General features: G+C 46.3%; 1 protein-coding gene and 1 non-coding gene across 6 annotated transcripts in view; both read right to left on the bottom strand.

Annotated features, from left to right (window-relative positions):
* Window positions 1–19,542, bottom strand: part of LOC147149403 (CUGBP Elav-like family member 2) — a 37,041-nt gene that overhangs the window by 13,169 nt on the left and 4,330 nt on the right. For 3 of the 5 annotated variants that reach the window (XM_086029226.1, XM_086029229.1, XM_086029230.1), the window contains exon 2: window positions 5,059–5,249. In XM_086029226.1, coding sequence (XP_085885352.1) covers window positions 5,059–5,249 — 191 coding nt within the window. Of the gene's footprint in view, window positions 1–5,058; window positions 5,250–6,688; window positions 7,280–17,452; window positions 17,534–17,699; window positions 17,949–19,542 lie in introns of those variants that run through there. The other 2 variants (XM_086029231.1, XM_086029228.1) reach the window with 2 other exon arrangements.
* trnay-gua (transfer RNA tyrosine (anticodon GUA)) lies at window positions 18,785–18,872 on the bottom strand. Its single transcript is given in 2 exon segments — window positions 18,785–18,820; window positions 18,836–18,872. It is a non-coding gene; the product is annotated as a tRNA-Tyr (tRNA).

Below are 19,542 nucleotides of genomic sequence, written 5' to 3'. Positions count from 1 at the left end.
TTAAAGTAGTATTTACACATAGTTAAAGTAATTTGCTTCTGATAAATTATAAATGTAATTTGCTGATTGGGTTTAAACTAATTTAAATGTTGACTGTTAAATACTAGTAGGCCATATATAAACTGTATTACAATACAATGCCCAATAATATGTTTGCAAATTGCATTTGAAGCAATTTGAAACAAAAATGAACACAAGTAAATTTGACTTCATATTATAGAAGAAATTTAACCTAAGTCACAGTAATGTTTAGCGTGGGTTCTATTTTTGTGCTGGTAAAAGTAGTGTATATTTGCACAAGATATGTTATTTAAAATAAATTCCCTCGCGCCAAGTGGAGTCTGTGCCCTAAACATTTGAAAGCCTTGTCCGGGCAATAGATTCGGATAGATCTTTTTGTGTCCCTCCGATGTTGATGGGTGGCCGTTGATGCGTACAGTGATTCAACGACTGAGATTTGCGTTGGGGACGACGCCAAATCTTACTCGGTGTTTTCTTGCTTTGGTGTATCATAACATCATCGTAAACCAAACGATGGTTGAATAGACTCGTTGTGTTGCCGGTGGATGCGGAGACAAGTTGCACGTTTTACGTCTTTGCTCGCCATCTTCCACGGCAAACCCAAAATGTAACCAAATAAGCGATTACGACTTGCCTTGCTTGTTTACAAGTCGGTCCTGTGGCGGGTCTTGTGACATTTTTAGGTCTGTTACTCTGTTAAAACGTTGAGTAGGAGCGTGTGCAGTGTGACTTGCGGGGTACGGGCGGGCTGGCTGGCTGGCTGGCTGGCTGGCTTGGAGAGGGCGGCGCGGCGGAGTAACTCGTGTGCGCATGCCTCAAAACAACTCAAAATTAGTATTAATAATCGTTTTTTTACAATTTTGCCAATTTTGTAATTGTGGAGGGTAACAATCGAAATTGTAATTAAATTTCGATTAATTGCACAGCCCTACTTACAAGTGCCTCGGTTTTAGTTTTTAGAATATATTTTTTTAATAATTCTATATTTTTAAAATATATACTGTACAGTATATCTATTTCTGTATGTGACAGCTTGCCATTTTGTAGTTATTTAACCTATTTTAGGCAAACGATCTGTTGCAATGCAAAGCAAATACATGGATACCAAACAGTACTGCAGAGTGTGATGTAGTTACGCAATATTACATCATAGCACTTCTTAAACCTCTTATTCAACAAGCAGTGTGGAAAATGACAAACAAGCTGAAAAAAGTGCAGCAATCATACAGCTGGGGTGCCCAAGTCAGATCCTCGAGAGCCCCTACCCTGCCTGTTTTAGTTGTCTCCCTCTTGAAGCAACCCTGATGAGCAAATGAGCGACTGTCCCTTGACACAGTTTCCCTCATTAACGTTTTCAATCATCATGAAACAAGTCCATTTTTTCCATGTGTCAAAATAAGCAAGCTCAATGTGTTCTCAGCTAAATTATTGTAATTCCCCAAGGTAATGTCTAACTACGCGCATTTAAGTCTGCATCTGACTGGTCAAATTCAGATAAATAAGAAAATGATTGCATGTCTTTGCAACATGCATATTGTGTAGGCTATTATCGCCATATCGATATTTTTTCAATATACTCTATTGTGCAGCCCTATTTTGTTGTACACTTTTCCCACCAGGTGTTTGGGGCAGATGAATGAAAAGAAAAAAAACACCATACCAAGTAGTGCGGACTTCAGCAACCAAGAGGTTAATCAAACTACTGCAACGGAGAGTGTCAGTGGTGGTGTGCGTGGTGAGCAGAGAGCGACGCTAGGGCGGGGTCTTACTAATGAATGTTCCGTAGGGCTCAAACGATTCATCGGTAGGGCGATTTTATTGGCCAATTTTTGGCTCTTTTCCAATTAATATCGGGGCAGAGAGTTTTTTTTAATTAATCGTCTATAGGAAACCAACCCCCTCCCCTCCACCCCAAATATTTGTATTTCCCTTGTTAAATTTCCAGTGTGGAATATTTTCAAAATTCCCAGAAAATGTACCAGAAAGCTTTAGGAGACTTACTGGAAATGTTCAACCACTTTACAACTCTTATTGGTACACACACTTAAAAGAAGCGCTGAGAAGCAAAAGCATTTGCTGCGAATATCACATGTTGGCAACATGTGACAGGTCATTCTTGGAGCCCGCCGTTGGGATGGTTGGAGGCTGCTGTGTGACATGACCACAGTGATGACCATGGGAGGGGTTTGGGGCTGAGGGGGGGGGGGCTTGGATGGCTGTCAGTGGAAGCCCACAGACCAAGACAGCCCCAACACATCATGCAGAGCGCTATCATCGATCATCGGTCCAATCCGAAAGCGTACGAGCCTTCAGACGGCAGCAGAAACACAAATGGGAGAGAGAAAGAAAGAAGTGGTGGTGGAGGGGACGGAAGGAAAGAAGGGGGCATGGGTGGGGGGGGGGGGGGGGGGGGGCCTCTCATCCTTCCGTCCCAGCAGACCGCCGGTGGCGTTCCAGCCTGTCAGTTTCAGCGGGATAGGGAAGTGGAGCACTGCAGCGGCTCTGACCTACATAGTGTGTATTATGCCGTTGCCGGAGCTCCCGGGCCGCGGGGGCGGGTGGGGGCGGAGGGTCTGCGTTGCGCCCAACCCGAAGACGCAGCCAGACGCCGCCGCATTCGCGCCGACAACCGGCTACGCCTCGTCGGCCGCTTACGGACTTTTTCAGATTATTTTATGACCCGCATTTGACACCAGTTTAAAAAGGAAAATTGGACGACGGCGGTGACAAGTAAACGACGGAAAACAGACGGCGTTCAAACGAAGAATCACACCACACAAAAGCATAACTGATTACTACCTAAGAGAGACGGCTTTATTATCTGCTCTGCATATAAACGGACGCCCGATAGCATCATACGGACGCTGGCTTCTCCCACCGCGGTGCGTCGACGAGAGTCGGCGGAGGACGAGCGGGGGTGGGGGCTATGCAGACACGGCAGGATATTCACCTCACACAGAACGGCTGCGATTGGGCCGGATTAGCTATTCCGATACATTAACATGTCAATAGGCCATCGCAGCTGAAAGTGCACATAGAACCAGTCGGAGGAAGAGGGCAAGTGGGGGGGGGGGCTCATCTAAAAACGGGGGCTTTGAACCACCGCTCTGTGTGCACCACCGTGCGTGGAGTAGGCGGGCATCACTGCCCTTTACGTGTACACACACACACACGTTGATTTGTTTGTGTGATTGCTGCCATTTTATGAGGTCTCGAAGCACTCTTGTCCGACAGGACAGCCGCAATGACAGCCTCGTACGTTCGCGCCGTCTCACCGGCCAGTCAATCTTCGGCTACCAGGAAGAGAACCGCTTTGTTAAAAGACAAAGGGGTTTTTTTGTAAATGGAAATGAAGCGCTTGCCTTGTTTATTTGCCTGGAGATTCAAATTGGATGACAAGTGCTCCCTTGAGGCGCAGCGCCATGCCAGGTGTGAACAAGTGCTAAGTGTTGACTCGCGGGATAATCCTCCCAATTGCATGTGAATACAAAGTCTTCCCAGTCAAGCGTGGCCTGATCTGGACTGAACAGTGCGAGCGATCCAGGACACGCCAAGCGCCTGTGCGATGGCGAGCCACAGACCATCAAGCCGGCCGTGACAATTGGGCCATGGACAGGCCACATCTAAACTGGTCTGACCACCATGACCACGCAAGGCTGGATAATTGGCGGCGAGCTGACAGAGTCACTTGAGGGTCCCGTGAGCGTAAACTTTGGCGACGTCGCAGCGGCCGGCCCACGCGCTCACCGGACTTTCTCCACCTGCAGTTGCTTAAAGGAGACAGACTGCTTCCAGCAGCACAAAGCAGCCTGCCACTTGGCCGTCTCCAAAGAAACAACACCGTCAGGCAACGGAGAGCTGCATCCACTTGTTGGCCTTTTTTGCGGAGTCGAAAGCGAACGTGCGTACAAAAATAACTGGTTTGTAACGTACAGTGGTGCTACGTGGTAGAAATTTGCAGACCGATCGCAATCGCGCATGTTGATCATGTGGGCTTCGCGCAGGTTTGACTTTGGAGCGGAGCTGCTCAGTCTGCTTGCAACGGCCACTTCCACCTCGGTACAACACAACGCAAATTGTAAGAATCGGCTAATGGGTTCCGGAGAAATCGAGGGATTTTGTGTCATAAACGATTGCCTTTTTGGTGTACCTTTTTGGGGTTGTTGGAGAATCTGGTCGAAAATGCCTTCCTCTCCATTAGAGTCAGACAATACAGCATTATTTCTAAAAACATCTTGACCCTTTGGTTTACTCCAACTAACAAGCTTCATTTAAATTATCCAGCAAAATTCAAAAGTCAATGGATCAAAGCAACTTACTTGAACAGAGAAACTAGAGCAGCGTGGCCAGTAGAATACGTACGTCATGTACTTCAGTAATCAGTTGTTGTTTTCGAAGTTTATGGAGCATTTTAAAAGCATTTGAAGTGCTCATTCCACGTTTGCTTTTATTTTTAAAAGACGACTCCACATCGATGGTGGCCACTCCACTTGTCATGTCGCTGCTGCCAGCATCTTTTTTTTTTTTAAACCAGCTTTTAGGCACTCGCTCGTCGACAAAAGAAACGGAGGGTCATTTGGGCATAAAAGCTGCTGCGGAAACAGGGCTCACCGTTTGTAATCATCCTGTGGTGAACTCAACTGCACCACTTGGTTGAAATGTGATTTCTCAGAACGCAACCCGAAGAGACGCATTGAGCGAGTATGCGGATGCAATGAATAACCTTGCGTTTTATTCCATACAGCTTTTAAAACCAGCACAGTCTGGGGGGAAAAGTAAAAAAGGAAATCTTCCTCTAATGCGGCTTATGGAAATGTGTTTTAAGACTAGCGAATGCTGTCATGCGGAAGCACAAACACGGCTGCGCTGCAAACGCAGACGAGCAATGTTGCTTATTGCCCGAGGGGGGAGTGTGCGGGAACGCGACCGTGGGTGATGGATGGCAACGACCGGGTTGGACGCGCAAGGACACCGTGGAGACACTGGCGGATTTCAACAAGCAAACGCTTAGCACCAACGGGGGTCCGCCGATCCTACCTTTGCTCTGAGGGGGGTTCTGAGTGCGATCGCGGAGGATGTTGATCTGGTGCACGGCTCCGAAAGGTTCAAAAAGCTCCTTGAGTTCCGTTTCTGACCAGGAGCGAGGGATCTGTCCCACAAACATCTTGATGGAGTCGGGGTCCGGTTGATCCAAGTGTTCCGACGACCCGTTCATCTTCATGCCGTTACTGGGGGAAAAAAAACACACAAACAAACAAAGAAAAAAAAAAAAAGGAAAAGCAGGAAACTGTGAGTGAAATTGTCCGAGACCTACAGTAGCTCAACTGTGAGATTGCCATGTAAATATTTGTGCGTTTTCCAGGCGATTGTTACGTCCATTACAAACTGGGCGGGCTATTGGCTAAATGGTTGATGTTCACCATCGGCGGGGTGGAAAGAGGTGTATTTTCTGCCGAGGCTCTTTCTAAAGCTTCAAAGACAGCCAGTGGGACCCACCTTGAAAATGAGCATCATCCGATTACTGTCTTGCCCCTCGGCGCTCATGTTTACAAAGAATGCACTGCAGACATCAATAATGAATCACAGGATGACTCAAGAGCTTGACATCGCCTTGCGTGAATTGGAAGGAATACGCATTGAAAATCCAAGAAAGGACGAATGCCATTCGAGGCTACTTCAAGTCAATCTCTGACGTGGTCGATACTTTTTCAGCACATTGCAGCGGCTGCCAACCATTGTTACGCCGCGGACGGGTCGTACGTCAAGGCGCATTTCAAACGATTCGGTTCAATCCACCAACTGCTAAGTGGATGTGCAAAGGAAATTAGCCGGCTAATGATCTTTAAATGTTGTTTATGAGTGCACACAGGTTGTTTTTTTTCCGGAGGGATCGACGGAATGTAAGCACAGGGACGGAGGGATGAGGACGGAAGGGTACTCGGGTCGCGGACGGCAAAAAAGGGTCAGGTCGGGTGCCCGGCTCTGCAATGAGTAGTTAGTTTAAACGGAGGAGTTGACCAATCGGTTACACCGCAAAACCATGGACATCATTTGACATTTTTCACATCAAGCATTGCGGAGCCACTTAAAGTGGATGTAAGAGGCAGAAAAAGAAAAAGGCCCATTTTAACAGCGCCCATTCCTCACTTAATTGATCCTGTGGTTTGAAACATTTTCTTGAATAGGGCACGACATTGGCTTTGTTATCCACGAGCCAATTTCAGGTCAACGATTCTCGAAAGGCATAGCGGCCTTGTGATGGACATGTCGCTAGCAGGTGCCCTGAATCCAAACGCAGGCACTCGGATGACCACTTGACTTTGCGAGCCTTCTGTTACAGGGGAAATGATCGGCCATGGACTTTAGCCACGGCGGCTTTCCCAATTTCAACATCCATCCATCCATCCATGTGGCCACTCGATAGCAGGGCTTCTCTATGTAGTCATCTTGGCGATTCGGAGGAGTGAGAGGAGTAAGTACATTGTGCCAGGTTTTTTGGGGGGGACGGAAAGACATCATGACCAAATCCAAACTGTCACGGTCGATTGTGTTTGGTATTAGGTGGCACGTCTAAAACGGGAGGATTAAGAAGCGCCGAAGACAGCACATCAAGATAAACACGAGGGAGGTTAAAAGTGAGAACAAAATAGCCATTTTGCATACAGACCTTTGGACGCGAGCCATCCATCTCTTACAAATGGAGCCCAATCGTTCAGCCGAAACGCCAAACTCCTTGAGGGATTTAAACGACATGCTAGCAAATAACACTTGCGCTCGCTCGCTCTCCTCCCTGAAATCCGAATCCACGCGCGGCTATGAAAGCTTTTCTTCCCACAGCGTTGTCAACATAGCAGAGTGACTTAGGAAGCGTGTGGCCTGCCCCCCCTCCCCGAGCAACCGCCTAAGCAGGCAGCGCAAAGCTTTCAAAGCTCTACGAATGGCTGCTTCGCGACACTTTGCGCTGCATTTCCTCCTCCTCAGGAGCACTGGGGATGGTACAGGGAGTAACCCGCGGCTTCTTCGGCACAGCGGGGGAACAATGGCATATTGTTCCCGATGCCGCCGAACACTGCTCACCCTCGGCTGCGAGCACAATGGGCCGACTCAGGGGGACGCTCGGGAATACATGGAAGGCCAATGTCTGCCGAGGCACCGGTGGCCGTGCGACACCATCTCCATGCTTTTGCCATCGGTCTTCTGCCGCCATTTCGCTGTGGGCACTTAGCTACGAAAAACATGTAGGGATGGAAGGAAATGCAGCAAAACAGGGCCACCCCCCCCCCCCCCCCACCCACTTGATCGTCCAAACCTCTATGCTCTTTTGGGGACTGTTATGTGGATGTAAATTGTACTGAAGCCACACTTTAGTAGAAAATATGCTTCAGACCCTTGTTATTCGGTTGAATTCTTAGGGAATTATGCTGAGGGAAGTAGTCATACGTTCATTTTTGAAAAACAAACAAAAGCTTAACACTTGGTAATTTAACCCATTATGGCCAGGAGCGCATAACCGCGTTTCTACCACTAGAGCCGGGAGCGCTGCCGCGTCTTTCTAACTTTAAGGTCGAGAGAGCGTTTACGTCGTTCTCTTTTTGCAGTCCAATTCTCGGTCTGTTAGCCAATGAAATGTATCAGAATATACACGCGACAATGTCGGAGAATATTTTCCAGCCGTAATGGCTGAGGCGCAGATGATGGCGGGAGCGCTGAAATAAGTAACGCTGGTGATATAGACTGTGACCCAATGGAACCGGTCGAACGTGATCTATGGTTAAGATATATGTTTGTAGACAGTGACGATAAAAATGGTGCTTCTCGAGCACTGACACTTTATTTTTACATCTTTAATTGAAACAGTAAATAATCAACTGGGGCCTGTGTGAAAGTCACGTGTCTAAACACCCAAGTTATTTTGGAATTATGTTGATATCTGTCGCAGGGGCTGAGATATTCATTATTTTGTAGGTGTCGAATGTCTGGGAAAACTTTTTTAGAGGTTTTAGGGGGTGATTCTATAGTCGCCTTTTGGTTTTGGGGAGCTGTCGAGCCAGGCGCTTTAGAGCTTTAAAGCGGAAATCAACGCAAACATCTTTTTTTCAAGAATATGTTCTATGCAAGCCCACTAGTTGAAACGGGGCCTTCTGATAAATATTGCGTTTGTGGAATAAGTGTTAATGCACTCGTCTATAGCCATCTCTGGGGGCGGCCATTTTGTCACTTCTGTCGACTGAAAATGACATCACAACTGCTCACAACGACCAATCACGGCTCAGATTCAGGAAAACAGGTCAGCCGGGGTCCGGTCGATGTCAGTCTTGTAGTGTGGCCACTCGCCCGCTCTAAGACATGCAAGGACTTTATGACACCATGTGTGGAATTCTGACCGAGCAACCGCCACGAACGACCCAAAAAGTTGTGTAGTCTGAGCTCGGCATTAGAAATAGGCTGAGAAGCTCGGCCATCTGGGAGGGGCTCGGTGTAGAGCCGCATTGAGAGGTACCAGATGAGGATGGCTCCTGGATGAGGTGTTCCAGACACATCCCGCCAGGAGGAGGCCCGAGCTGACCCCACCCCGGACAATAGGAAGAAAATGGATGGACGGATAGACTTTTGGGAATGAATCAATAGAATTTAATAGATCAAACATTAGAATTAGGGACGCACCAATCACAAGTTTCTGTCCGAGCACCAATCTTTAAAAAGCCTGAGGTGCTGATCCCAATTTTTTTTCATACCCAAAAGTATACACCTTCAATATTCCAATCTTGTCTTATTGTAAAACATTGAATAAGACCCATGAAAGAATAGAAACGGGTTGCTGGAACTGCACATGAAGTAGCACTCTAGAGAAAACTGAAAATAATATTTCGTTATCTCACAGCAGAAGAGGACAGTGACTAACTTTTTCATACCTCTACGGAGGTAGATGAGATCGGTGGACAAGATCGGTTCTATTTTGAGGGATCGGCCGATCGCCGACCCTCCGAAATGAAGGAAATCACCGCCAATCTCGATCCCGGCCGATCGATCGGTGCACCCCTAATTACAATTTAGGTTGGTTAGGCCGACGGACTTCCCACCAAACTGTACTGGACAGTGATAACGTTTTTTCAATCCAAGTCATATTTTTTCCAATCAACTTTCTGTCAAACGTTTCACCTCGAGAATGACGGCGACAGCCTCATTGCCCAAGGAACAAAATGTTCAGTGTGTGTGTGGGCTGTTATCTTGTTACACTTGAAATGACTTACTGGCTCAAAAACGTCAAGACTCCTTTCAAAGGCCAAGACCATAGAGTGCGAGGCAAATGTACGTCATCACCTCAAAGCTCAAAGTCAGGTGGGGAAGACAAGAGTATTATTCCGTCACCTCTGCCCAGCTTTTTTGCTCAAGAAAGCGACCACGGCCGCAATCCAGTGTTTTGCTGACAGGCCAGAATGCGGCGATGCCCTCCAGCAGCTGACAGTCGTCCACAGTTGCACGCGTCCAGCGGCACCGGCCGTAAAAGCGGGTGATTTATCGCGACCATGTGTCCGTCCCGCTGCTGAGCTCTGACCGGCCAAGCATGCTGGCGACACCTCCGTGAGGCCTGTAATAGCACCTCAGACGCCTGGACCTTGTCATGAACATTACAAGGAGCTCTTCAGTTCCTACGGTGGCGACGTAACCGCAATTTAGAGGAAAGTCGGAACTAACAGACGCTAACGCGGTAAAAAGTCATCATTCTGGTCAATATTTGGATGGAAAACACTTCTAAGCTATCAACTTAAAAGAGGGGCCCACTCAAGTCTGTTTGCAGCCTGGGGCTGAAAGGATTCATCTATGAATTTGATTCTAAAAAACACATTTGAAAAAAAGTCAGCTTCAGGAAACAGGTCTGCCGTGATTGGTCGTCACCTGAGCCCTGAGCAGCTGCGATGTCATTTTCAGTCGACAGAAGCGACAAAATGGCCGACCCCCCGCCCCTCCAGAGATGGCTAAAAACGGCTGGATTAACCCTTACAGCACAAACCCAATATTTATCAGAATGCCTTGTTTCCACTAGTGGGCTTGCATAGAACATATTCATGAAGAAAATGTGTTTGGGTTGACTTCCACCTTAAGGTTGCATTGGACTGGTCAAATTCAGATAAAAGCATACAATTCCACAAGAACCTTATCGCATGTCATTGCATATTGCATGGACCATCATCGCGATGAGGACATTTTTTTTTCTATTTATTGTGCAGCCCTAATATATCTATATTAATCTATTCGTGTTTTTCAGTGTCTGAAACTTCAAGTGGAGAAAGCACCGGGGCAGGCCGAGATTTGAGAGTCACGCCTCCCAGTGTGCTGTGCAAAACAAGGTTTCAAGATGGCTGTAATGGAACAAAGCCAGCCGGTATGGACAGAGGCCGATTCCAATCATTTCCAATGCAACGCACACACGGGCTCTCCTGTACTTAAGTGTTTGCTGGAGCTCGCCACATCAATTCAAATAGCGCGATGTTGCTGTAATTAAAATATTGATCATCAAGCTGTTGTAGTGGGGGCAACATTCCATACCATTGTAGCTTCCTAGCATTACAGTAGCAACGCATTTGGCTCGCCAGCCCGAGGCTGTGGCGACAAGCCGCACGTACGCCGCTGTTTGGCTTTAGATTTGACACGGAGACAACTGCTGAGGGAAACAAAAAGATAGAAAAAAAAAAGAAAAAGAAAAAACAGTCAAGCAGAACAGCTGCTTGCTGGCAATTACCTCAAAAACGACTTGTTCTAAAACCACCACACTCGATTTACAAAAAAAAAAAAAAAAAAAAAGGCTGCCAAAAAGCTTGGTTGGGAAAATCTAAAAAAAAAAAAAATAAAGAAATAAACTTGTCCTCCAGGATCCAAGCAGCTATTAATGAGAAGCGTTGTGCATGAGTTCAGAGCCGTGCATTAATGAAGAATGTGCAAAAACCCCGCAGTCCACTTTGCTCGATTTTCCACGTGGCCAGGAACGGCCATTCATCTCGGCGCGGCCTGATTTCATTGCTGCGCGTCCCGTCCCCCGTGTGAGGACAGACGCGTTCAATCAAGTCTTTCATTGGCCCGTATGCTAACAGGCTGCCAGCATCTGATGACGACGACGCCCGCGCCATTAACTCCGTAATGGCAACAGGGGTCCCTGGAGGTCGCAGACGATGCTGCCAAAGCACAGCCGGGGTGAGCCGGCGCTTCATCTATCATTGCGTTGCATCGCTAATCAATTTAAACGCAGCACAAAAAAGGATGGCAATTACATCTTCACATCGCAGCTTCCTGTACTCCCAATTGTCTTATTTGTGTTGTGGAGGAATGCTGGATGGAAGACAGAACGCTGCACCGACGACAACTAGGACATCGAATGAATAGCAGGCACTAAATATAGTCCGCATGCTGCGCGCGCACGCGCAAGCACACGCACACACACACACAAGTTAGCTGCTCCACAAAAGCATCAATCCAAAGAGAAAGAGCCCGTTTCCCCGTTCGAGTCACTTGGCGCAAAGATGCCATTCGAACGGACAACTTGGAACATTAGGACATGCCGCCATTATTTTTGAACAACCGTTGAATTCTGGCAAGCAAACTGTGCGGACAAGTGTGTGCTTCTGCTCTTACATAACGCTTCCCCACATCATCTTTTGTTTGTGAATCTTGCCACATCATTTACACAATCGCTATCTCGCCACCCCGCCGAGGCGACGGTGGCGAATTAGGATTTTAAAACGGGCTGTGCGTTTCTATTCAACATATCAGGCAGTCTTCTTAAATAGCGTCAACTCCAAAGTCAAAATTCTCAAGGAAAACATTCCTCCTGGAAAAGAACCACTCCCGCGTTCTCAAATGTGTTGAGAATCAAGTATTGTGCCACGTAGCCCACCAATTCATTAGACATAGGGCTGGGCGATATGACTCACAAGTAGATCACCATATCAGTCGATAAATATATATTGCATTTTTTTTTAACTACTGAAAATAATGACCTGGAGAAAAATGAATTCAATATGAGGTCAACGTAACTATGAAAGAGTGACATAAACTGGTCTAAATAAACTCGTTTTTTAACATAACGTGCTTTGTAAGGCTGGTTGATATCTCGGAAAAAAATCACAAAGAAAATGTCACAATCTAAGTATTTCATATCAGTCAATATTGATTTTGTTTTAAACCTATTTAAAAACAGTTTTGTGTACATCATTACGTAGAGTAATGTGCATTGTAAATGCTAAATTGCATTGTGGTGCTACCCCAAAGCAGTATTGTTGTTGATACACATATAATGGCGGGCCCGCACGCATGCCCTGTCGGGTTAGCGGCCGCTTCTTCGTTGGGTTAGCGGCCGCTTCGTCGCTGGGTTAGCGGCCGCTTCGTCGCTGGGTTAGCGGCCGCCTCTTCGTTGGGTTAGCGGCCGCTTCTTCGTTGGGTTAGCGGCCGCTTCTTCGTTGGGTTAGAGGCCGCTTCTTCGTTGGGTAAGCGGCCGCTTCTTCGTTGGGTTAGCGGCCGCTTCTTCGTTGGGTTAGCGGCCGCTTCTTCGTTGGGTTAGCGGCCGCTTCTTCGCTGGGTTAGCGGCCGCTTCTTCGCTGGGTTAGCGGCCGCTTCTTCGTTGGGTTAGCGGCCGCTTCTTCGTTGGGTTAGCGGCCGCTTTGTCGCTGGGTTCACTTCTTCACGCACCACGCCGCGATCGGGTGTGTTCTTGAATTTTTATCTATCAGACGTTTTATGGAACGGTCGGTGCTGACAAGTGTTGAAACCTGTTCAATGTTTACCTGGAGGCGGCCACCTCCATCTTGTAAAGCTCTGACCATAAAAACTGTTACCTGACCAGTATTGCACTCGCTGGGTTCTTTTTAAACCGTACTTGCTGTATGAGACCGCGCTGATGGGATGTCATTGTATCGGTAAAGCCCCTATCCCACTGAATGTTTTCCAAGGCAGCGAAGGTTGCGTTCAATGGCCAAATGTTCACAAAACGTTGGCCAGATATTCACCGACAGTTAGTGATTTTTCTTGTCGCGGGGACATGTTGAACATGTTCAAAATTTCCTTGCGACAAGACAAGCACAGGCGAACATCTGACGACCGTTTGGCGAACATTTTCGACCTTGAACGAACCCTGACGTGAACGTGCATTTTTCTACCTTCCCCGACACTCAGAAACGTTCGCCCCTCAGTGAGATTGGAAGTCACTTCTCAAAACAGATTTTCATTCTGAATGCCAATGTGTCAGACGAGTTTGTGGATTTCCAAAGAGGTAAGTAAATATGAACTCTTTCGCAACCGAGCACGTCTGATTATGCCGCAAAGTGTCTGGCAAGCCACCGTGATATTTTGGGTTTGACACAGATGCATGGTAAAAATGATCAGAATGGTAACAGCTCTGCCTCAAGTTGAGCCAGGAAAAACCCTGTTCATGATCCCAAATCAAGAGGTCAGCTCTTCCACGGGCTCCGTGATTGTGGCGCGAAGCATGCGATAGCCAATTAGGAAGCGCCCTGAAGTTTTGCCGGATACAAATACGAGCAACTGGTTGAGTGTTTGCATAATATGCTTGCGACTGCAATATTGTTACCAGATATGCTAATGCTTAGGTTAGCATCCTCTATTTTTTTTTGTATTTTGTCATCATTTGGAAGCTCTCACTTAAAAACAAAAACATTTGAAAATGAAAATCAACCCGTGGGCACGTCTGTAGAGCACATAAGACTCCAGTTGTACCATAAACCCATTTAATTGCATTTCTCTGTGTGCCCTGCGAATGGCTGGCAACCAATTCAGGGTGTCCCCCGCCTACTGCCCGAAGACAGCTGAGATAGGCTCCGGCATGCCCGCGACCCTTGTGAGGAGAAGCGGTATAGATCATGCATGGATGTTTTATAGCGATTAATTTCCTTGTACACGTGTCAAATAAGGTTAACTCATTCACTGGCAAACATTACCTGACCCTCTTTTACCCTTCCCGTTGAAAAATTGTGAAAAAAAATACATTCCTGGGATTGAATGGCTGGACTGCGAAAAGACAAGTCAGTTCGTCAATGGCAGTGAATGAGTTAAAAAAAAACCATTTTTTTTTTTTTCAATCATCAAAGTTCCACAACGGCGCTGACTTGGGCGTGTCTGAATATCAAACCAAGCCCAACGCGGACAGCGTCACAAATATCCACAAAAGCAAAGCGTGTCCGGACGACCGCCAATCACTGTGACGTTTGGCTTCATGACACATGCTCAGCTCCACGACTGCCATGGGATCACACTTCAGCCCCGATAGCAACTCTCCCTGTCAACAATCTCACAGAGAAATCAATCTGCACTAAAGCAGGTGCCAACACGAGTCCAAATCCCCCAGTTGAGGCTTTTCAAACAAATACTTCAACGTAGTAATTTCTGCAAGCTTTCAGCAGTCACGTACGATTTCGCTGAGGTTGCCGCCATCAAGTTCGGCACACGGTGAACACCCAGCGAGTCGCAAACGTTTCCGTACAATCCAAATGACAGCTATTGAAAAAGGCATCCTAGCCACATACTTTTGAGCTCTCCCTATAACTGAAAATAGTTGTTTGCCATACATGCAAGTCGGCACCTTGATTTACCGGTGCAACACTTTGCATGTTTTCCCAAGTTCCGAGCCATCGCTTGTGAGACAAAATTTAAAATGCGATCGAGCCTTTGCCATTGCCGCTAGATGGCAGCAGAGAATGCCAAAATATCCAGCGAGTATCCCGCATCGCACCTTTGGGGATGCGCGCAAAGTGAATTGCATTACGAGCTCAGTCTAGGTACACATTCAATTTGTAGATACAGGATTATAAAGATGAGGGTACTGCTGTGTTGTCACCAAACCAAAAACATAATAAAATAGCTAGTAGGACAGTCATAACTTATTACTACCGCAATAGCGTAATTACCCAAGTCATTTTTCACTCACTGTGACAATGTCAATTAAAAAAAAAAAAAATGACACTGTGTTCCTGGTCATGGTGATCCACAAAATTGTCTTCCACCACCGACCTCAAAACAAGTCCTCCCAGGCAGAAATCTTCCGTAATCACATGTGCTCGAACAAAACAAGAAGAACTAAAGGCCCTGATACACCAAAACGACGTTCACCAACCGTGACAGACGCTTACCCCCCGTGGCGTCCGGCCGGCTGTCGGCACGTCACGCTGGCAAAGCGCACCGCAACGACAGACGGCGACGCTGACCATGAAAGTGCCTTCTGCGCATGCATTAAGATGTAATAGCCTTCCATACCATCGGGGGCGGTAGTCACCATTTCTCATGGTTAGAAAACTCCAACCGGAATGATGTTGGCCGGGGGCTGACTATAACAACGTAAACCATGCATTCGGCTCTATTCTACGCTCACGATGAACTCCCACGCGAAGTAAACCATCACGTTCTTGACACGGGATATTGTGAAATACTTACATTGTCAACCCTCGCTCTTGTACTTGGAAGAAGATTAAGGGAGCGGAGGCATGCTCACTGTTTATCCGCATTTGTCACTTCCCGTTGGTGCTCCGAGCGCTGATTTGCTAGCAAATCAGAGTGACAAAATGTCACGACCGGCTATGCCGATTCAACAAACGTATACGCCCCCAAGACGCTTACAGACGGGTTACGACACTACGACGGTGGCCACTACGCTAATCAGACGGCGTTTAAAGACGCAACGACGCTTAACGACCTCCGACGTCAGTTTGGTGTATCAGGGCCTAAACACTACCACGACGCCATGCCAACGTTACTTGAGTGATTCCAAAGGAATGGTATGTCGCCCCAAAGACTGCTTTAGAATATATTCCGTGCGATCACACCTTTACCAAAAAAAAAAAAAAAAATCAATGTTTATTTAGTCGTTTGGTGTAAATATTGAAGCAGCCATTTTAATATTTAACATTGTCAGCCCAACACATTTCATACCCTAATATCAAGACAAATTCACTCCTTCAAAAGATACTCTTAGAAAACATAATCGCAGACTATTTAATGTTTGCCGTAATTGGTCGGGAAGGGGCAAAATCGGGACAAAAACAGCCCAATTATGCGTGTACCAGGCCTTAGGCCACTATGCGATTAGGCTAACCAAATGGCACTTGTGTGGGTTCCATCCTGCATCCTAGTGAAAAATAAAGTCACCTGACAGCTATTCATTCTTACGATTAATGTTCTAGGATGATAAGACGGTGACATTTAAGCATTTTGGGATCAAAGTTATGGGTGTTTCACTCTGCGTCCCAGTTCATAGTAAATCTAAGTGATTTTAAAACGATCCCTGTGATAAAGAGGGTTCCAAGGTATTTTTTAACTGGGAAATTAGTTATTTATTTGTATATTATCTTTTTTTTTTTTTAATTTAAAATATTTATTTTAAATTCCAGTGTGGCTATTGTGCGACAAATCTTTGATATTGCCTACAGGTCTTTGTTTGGCCTCAACTTCCAAGCTTTTTAACCACCATTTAGTCCGAAAAGCCGACCCGAGGCGAGTTCCCGGCAACAAATGGCCACTTTTAAACAATACCGTCCAAAGACAGGGCCTGTGCTGAAGACTTGGGTGGCACTTTCTTTGTGTATGGAAAAGAAAAGGTTGTCTTCACAGTCTTGTTTACTTGGGCCCGGTCACAAGATCTCCATTAGAGGCTCAATAATAATGGAACAAACCACGTGTGTTGGTTCTGTTCTTAGGTAAGCCTCCCCAACATGGGCGGAAGAGCAGTTGGCAACAGAGCTAACTAGCAGGGGGAGATGGGAGCCAAACAAAACAAAACAAAAACCAAAAAGAGCCATAATAAGGTCACTTTGCAAGGAAAGAAACATCATTTGAGGAACCCTGAGCAAAAGCTTGCCTGCTCGACCGTCCACTTCCCCTTTCAAGTGTTGACAAGCAGCCGATTGAGCCGTTTGCCATCGCATCGCACTACGACGGCGTAAACTTGGCCAATTTGTGCCACTTTTCACAACAACTGGCACAGTTTGACCATCTTAAAAGAGCACATTTCTTGTTTTTACTCAACAAGGCAACCGGGCGAGAAGCACATGTTACTCGAGCCGACTGTTGTCGCGCGCTCGCCAATGTTGCTAAGCTAACTACACACACACACACGCACACACAGACAGACAGCACTACTCCATTTTGTGTCTTTTTCTCCCTTTGACTTAGAAGCGAGCGCCGTCGAGTTCGTTTCAACTTGAGGCGGCTCGCGGTTGTTTCAACAATAGCAGCCGAGTTGTTGTGTTCCTCCGATGAACTCGACGTGAGATTAGCCGGCCGCTTTTGACACGTTAGCCGTTAGCTTGTCTAGTTGGGCTAAGGGGCTACTAGCTACAAACTGAAATGTTTCATCACCCCGTCCAAGCGCAATTTAAAAAAAAACACAAGGACAAAAAAAATGCGATAATTAGCAAACATTGCAGGTACTTACATCGTATCCCCCGCAGCCATTAACCGACTATCGGTCAGCGGTAGGTAATCCAGGCTATACGACGTCGAAGTCATACTCTTGCTGTTTTATAAAAATATATATTTAATAAAAAAAAAAAATTAAAAAAAGAAAGGAAAAAGAGAAACACCCAAGTAGTGGTCTAATCTAACAAATGAGGGCAAGGAGAGCACGTCCGCGCTCACTCGCATGAAGGCAAAGCAGACGACGAGCGAGAACAGGTGCTGACCGACTGCCGAGAGACACGACGAGGGGGAGACGAAGGAGCAGCAGGAGCAGCGGGAGCAGGAGCAGGAGCAGAGCAGGAGGAGGAGGAGGGCGTCTTTTTCGGGTTCCCTTTCTTCTTGTTGGTCGTCCAAGTGCATGTGCAGCGCAAGCCTGCTTCGCTCCTCCTGATACGCAACGAATGAGTGAGCAAACAGGGAGCAAAGCCAACACAGAGAGAAAAAGAGAGCAAGCGAGTAGCTGCAGTAAAGCAGAGGCGTGGTCAATGCCGACAAGTAACGAAGCACAAATACTACGTTACTCGAGTGTACTCAAGTGGCTTATTCCCTTCACTTGGGAATGTAATTCTCGCTCAAATGATGTTGTCGGTTACAGTGGTTGAAAGTAGCAATGTACACTGCAAGTACTTCGTTACTGTACCAACGTCGATATTTCCCGGTAACTTGATTATTTATTTTTCGGAAGACTTTTACCGTTCTCTATAAGATACGATTCTTCTCTCAGAATTTAGCTGTTTTATTTTTTTTTTATCTCAATCAAGTATTGATGCATCATAATGTTAATACAAGGGTATTTTGTGTATAGAGATGTTTTTTGGGGCCTTTTTATTGACAGCAAATAGTCATTTTAACTTATGCATTCCGTTTTTTTCATTAAAACTCTTACTTGTGTACAGGAGCCGAACCGATCCTTTTTCTCCACAAGTATCTACTCCGACATGGGGTAGAAAATGAAGGCAATACGGTTTTGCCACCTCTGCTTTGCTTAAACTAAATATGGTGGTTCTGGCTTGACTACCGTATTCTAAACGCGTGTGTGTAAAGTATTTCACACCACGGGGCAGAAAAAAGTCATCTTCAATCTGGATGTGAAACAGCACCCAAAAGATTTCAGCCTCTAGAGCCCTCCAGTCTCCCAACTGAGTTATCAAAGTGACGATGTCTGACTCAGACAACACGGATGGAGACTGCAACCTGCACTTGATACTATGGAGCAATTGGGACATTTTCGAATTAGTCCAATCAGATGAATTAGCCTCACTAAACGTCATTCCCTATTTTTGATCAAGGTTAGGAGTTCTCGAAAATGTCCTTCGAGCCGGATTTGAACCAGCGACCTAAGGATTTCATCTCAGAGCCTCTACAGTCCTCCGCTCTACCAACTGAGCTATCGAAGGTCCGATAGTCACTTCTCGGGTGTTGGGCATTTGGGCCAGACAACGCAGATCTAGGCCATTTCGAAAACGTCACAATTGCTGTGACGTTCTCTAATTGGTAGATCCGGAAGAATGAGCCGCACTAAATTTGATTTCCTATTGTTGATCAAGGTTGGGAGTTTTCTAAAATGTCCTTTGCGTCAGATTTGAAGCGGGGGCCTCAGGATTTCAGCTTGGAGCCGCTACAGTCCTCCGCTCTAGCAAGCGAGCTATCCAAGGGACGATGTCCGCTTCTCGGGTGTTGGGAATTTGGGACGGACAACACAGATCAAGCCTGGAACACTCCGCAGCAATGAATACACTTGCTGTCCTGTCCTGTCAAAAGACTTTTGTCCATTTTTTTCATTTTTCTTTCTACGTGAACGATGATTCCGCATTACAGACATTGTATTCAAGTGAACATTTCCCCAAAAATTCCAAAATTCTTTTTCACGCGACAGTAACGATATGTTCAGTTACAATGCTTTGTTGCATGTTGTTTGACGCTTTAGAATTAGCGCAACGTCAGTCCTCCTCATTTCTGTTAGCTGGTCTAGTGTGTTTTGCAATCTATGTTCGCATTTAGCTCTCTGACTTTTCTCAGATTAAATGATATGGTTGGTTCAACATTGTTGGTGTTTAACTATGCAAG

This window comes from Filicampus tigris, chromosome 4 (genome assembly GCF_054856515.1).
Source record: "Filicampus tigris isolate MCC_2025a chromosome 4, RoL_Ftig_1.0, whole genome shotgun sequence".
Classification (NCBI taxonomy): domain Eukaryota; kingdom Metazoa; phylum Chordata; class Actinopteri; order Syngnathiformes; family Syngnathidae; genus Filicampus; species Filicampus tigris.
The sequence above is the reverse complement of the archived record's forward strand: the minus strand, read 5'-3'. Positions and strand labels throughout refer to the sequence as shown.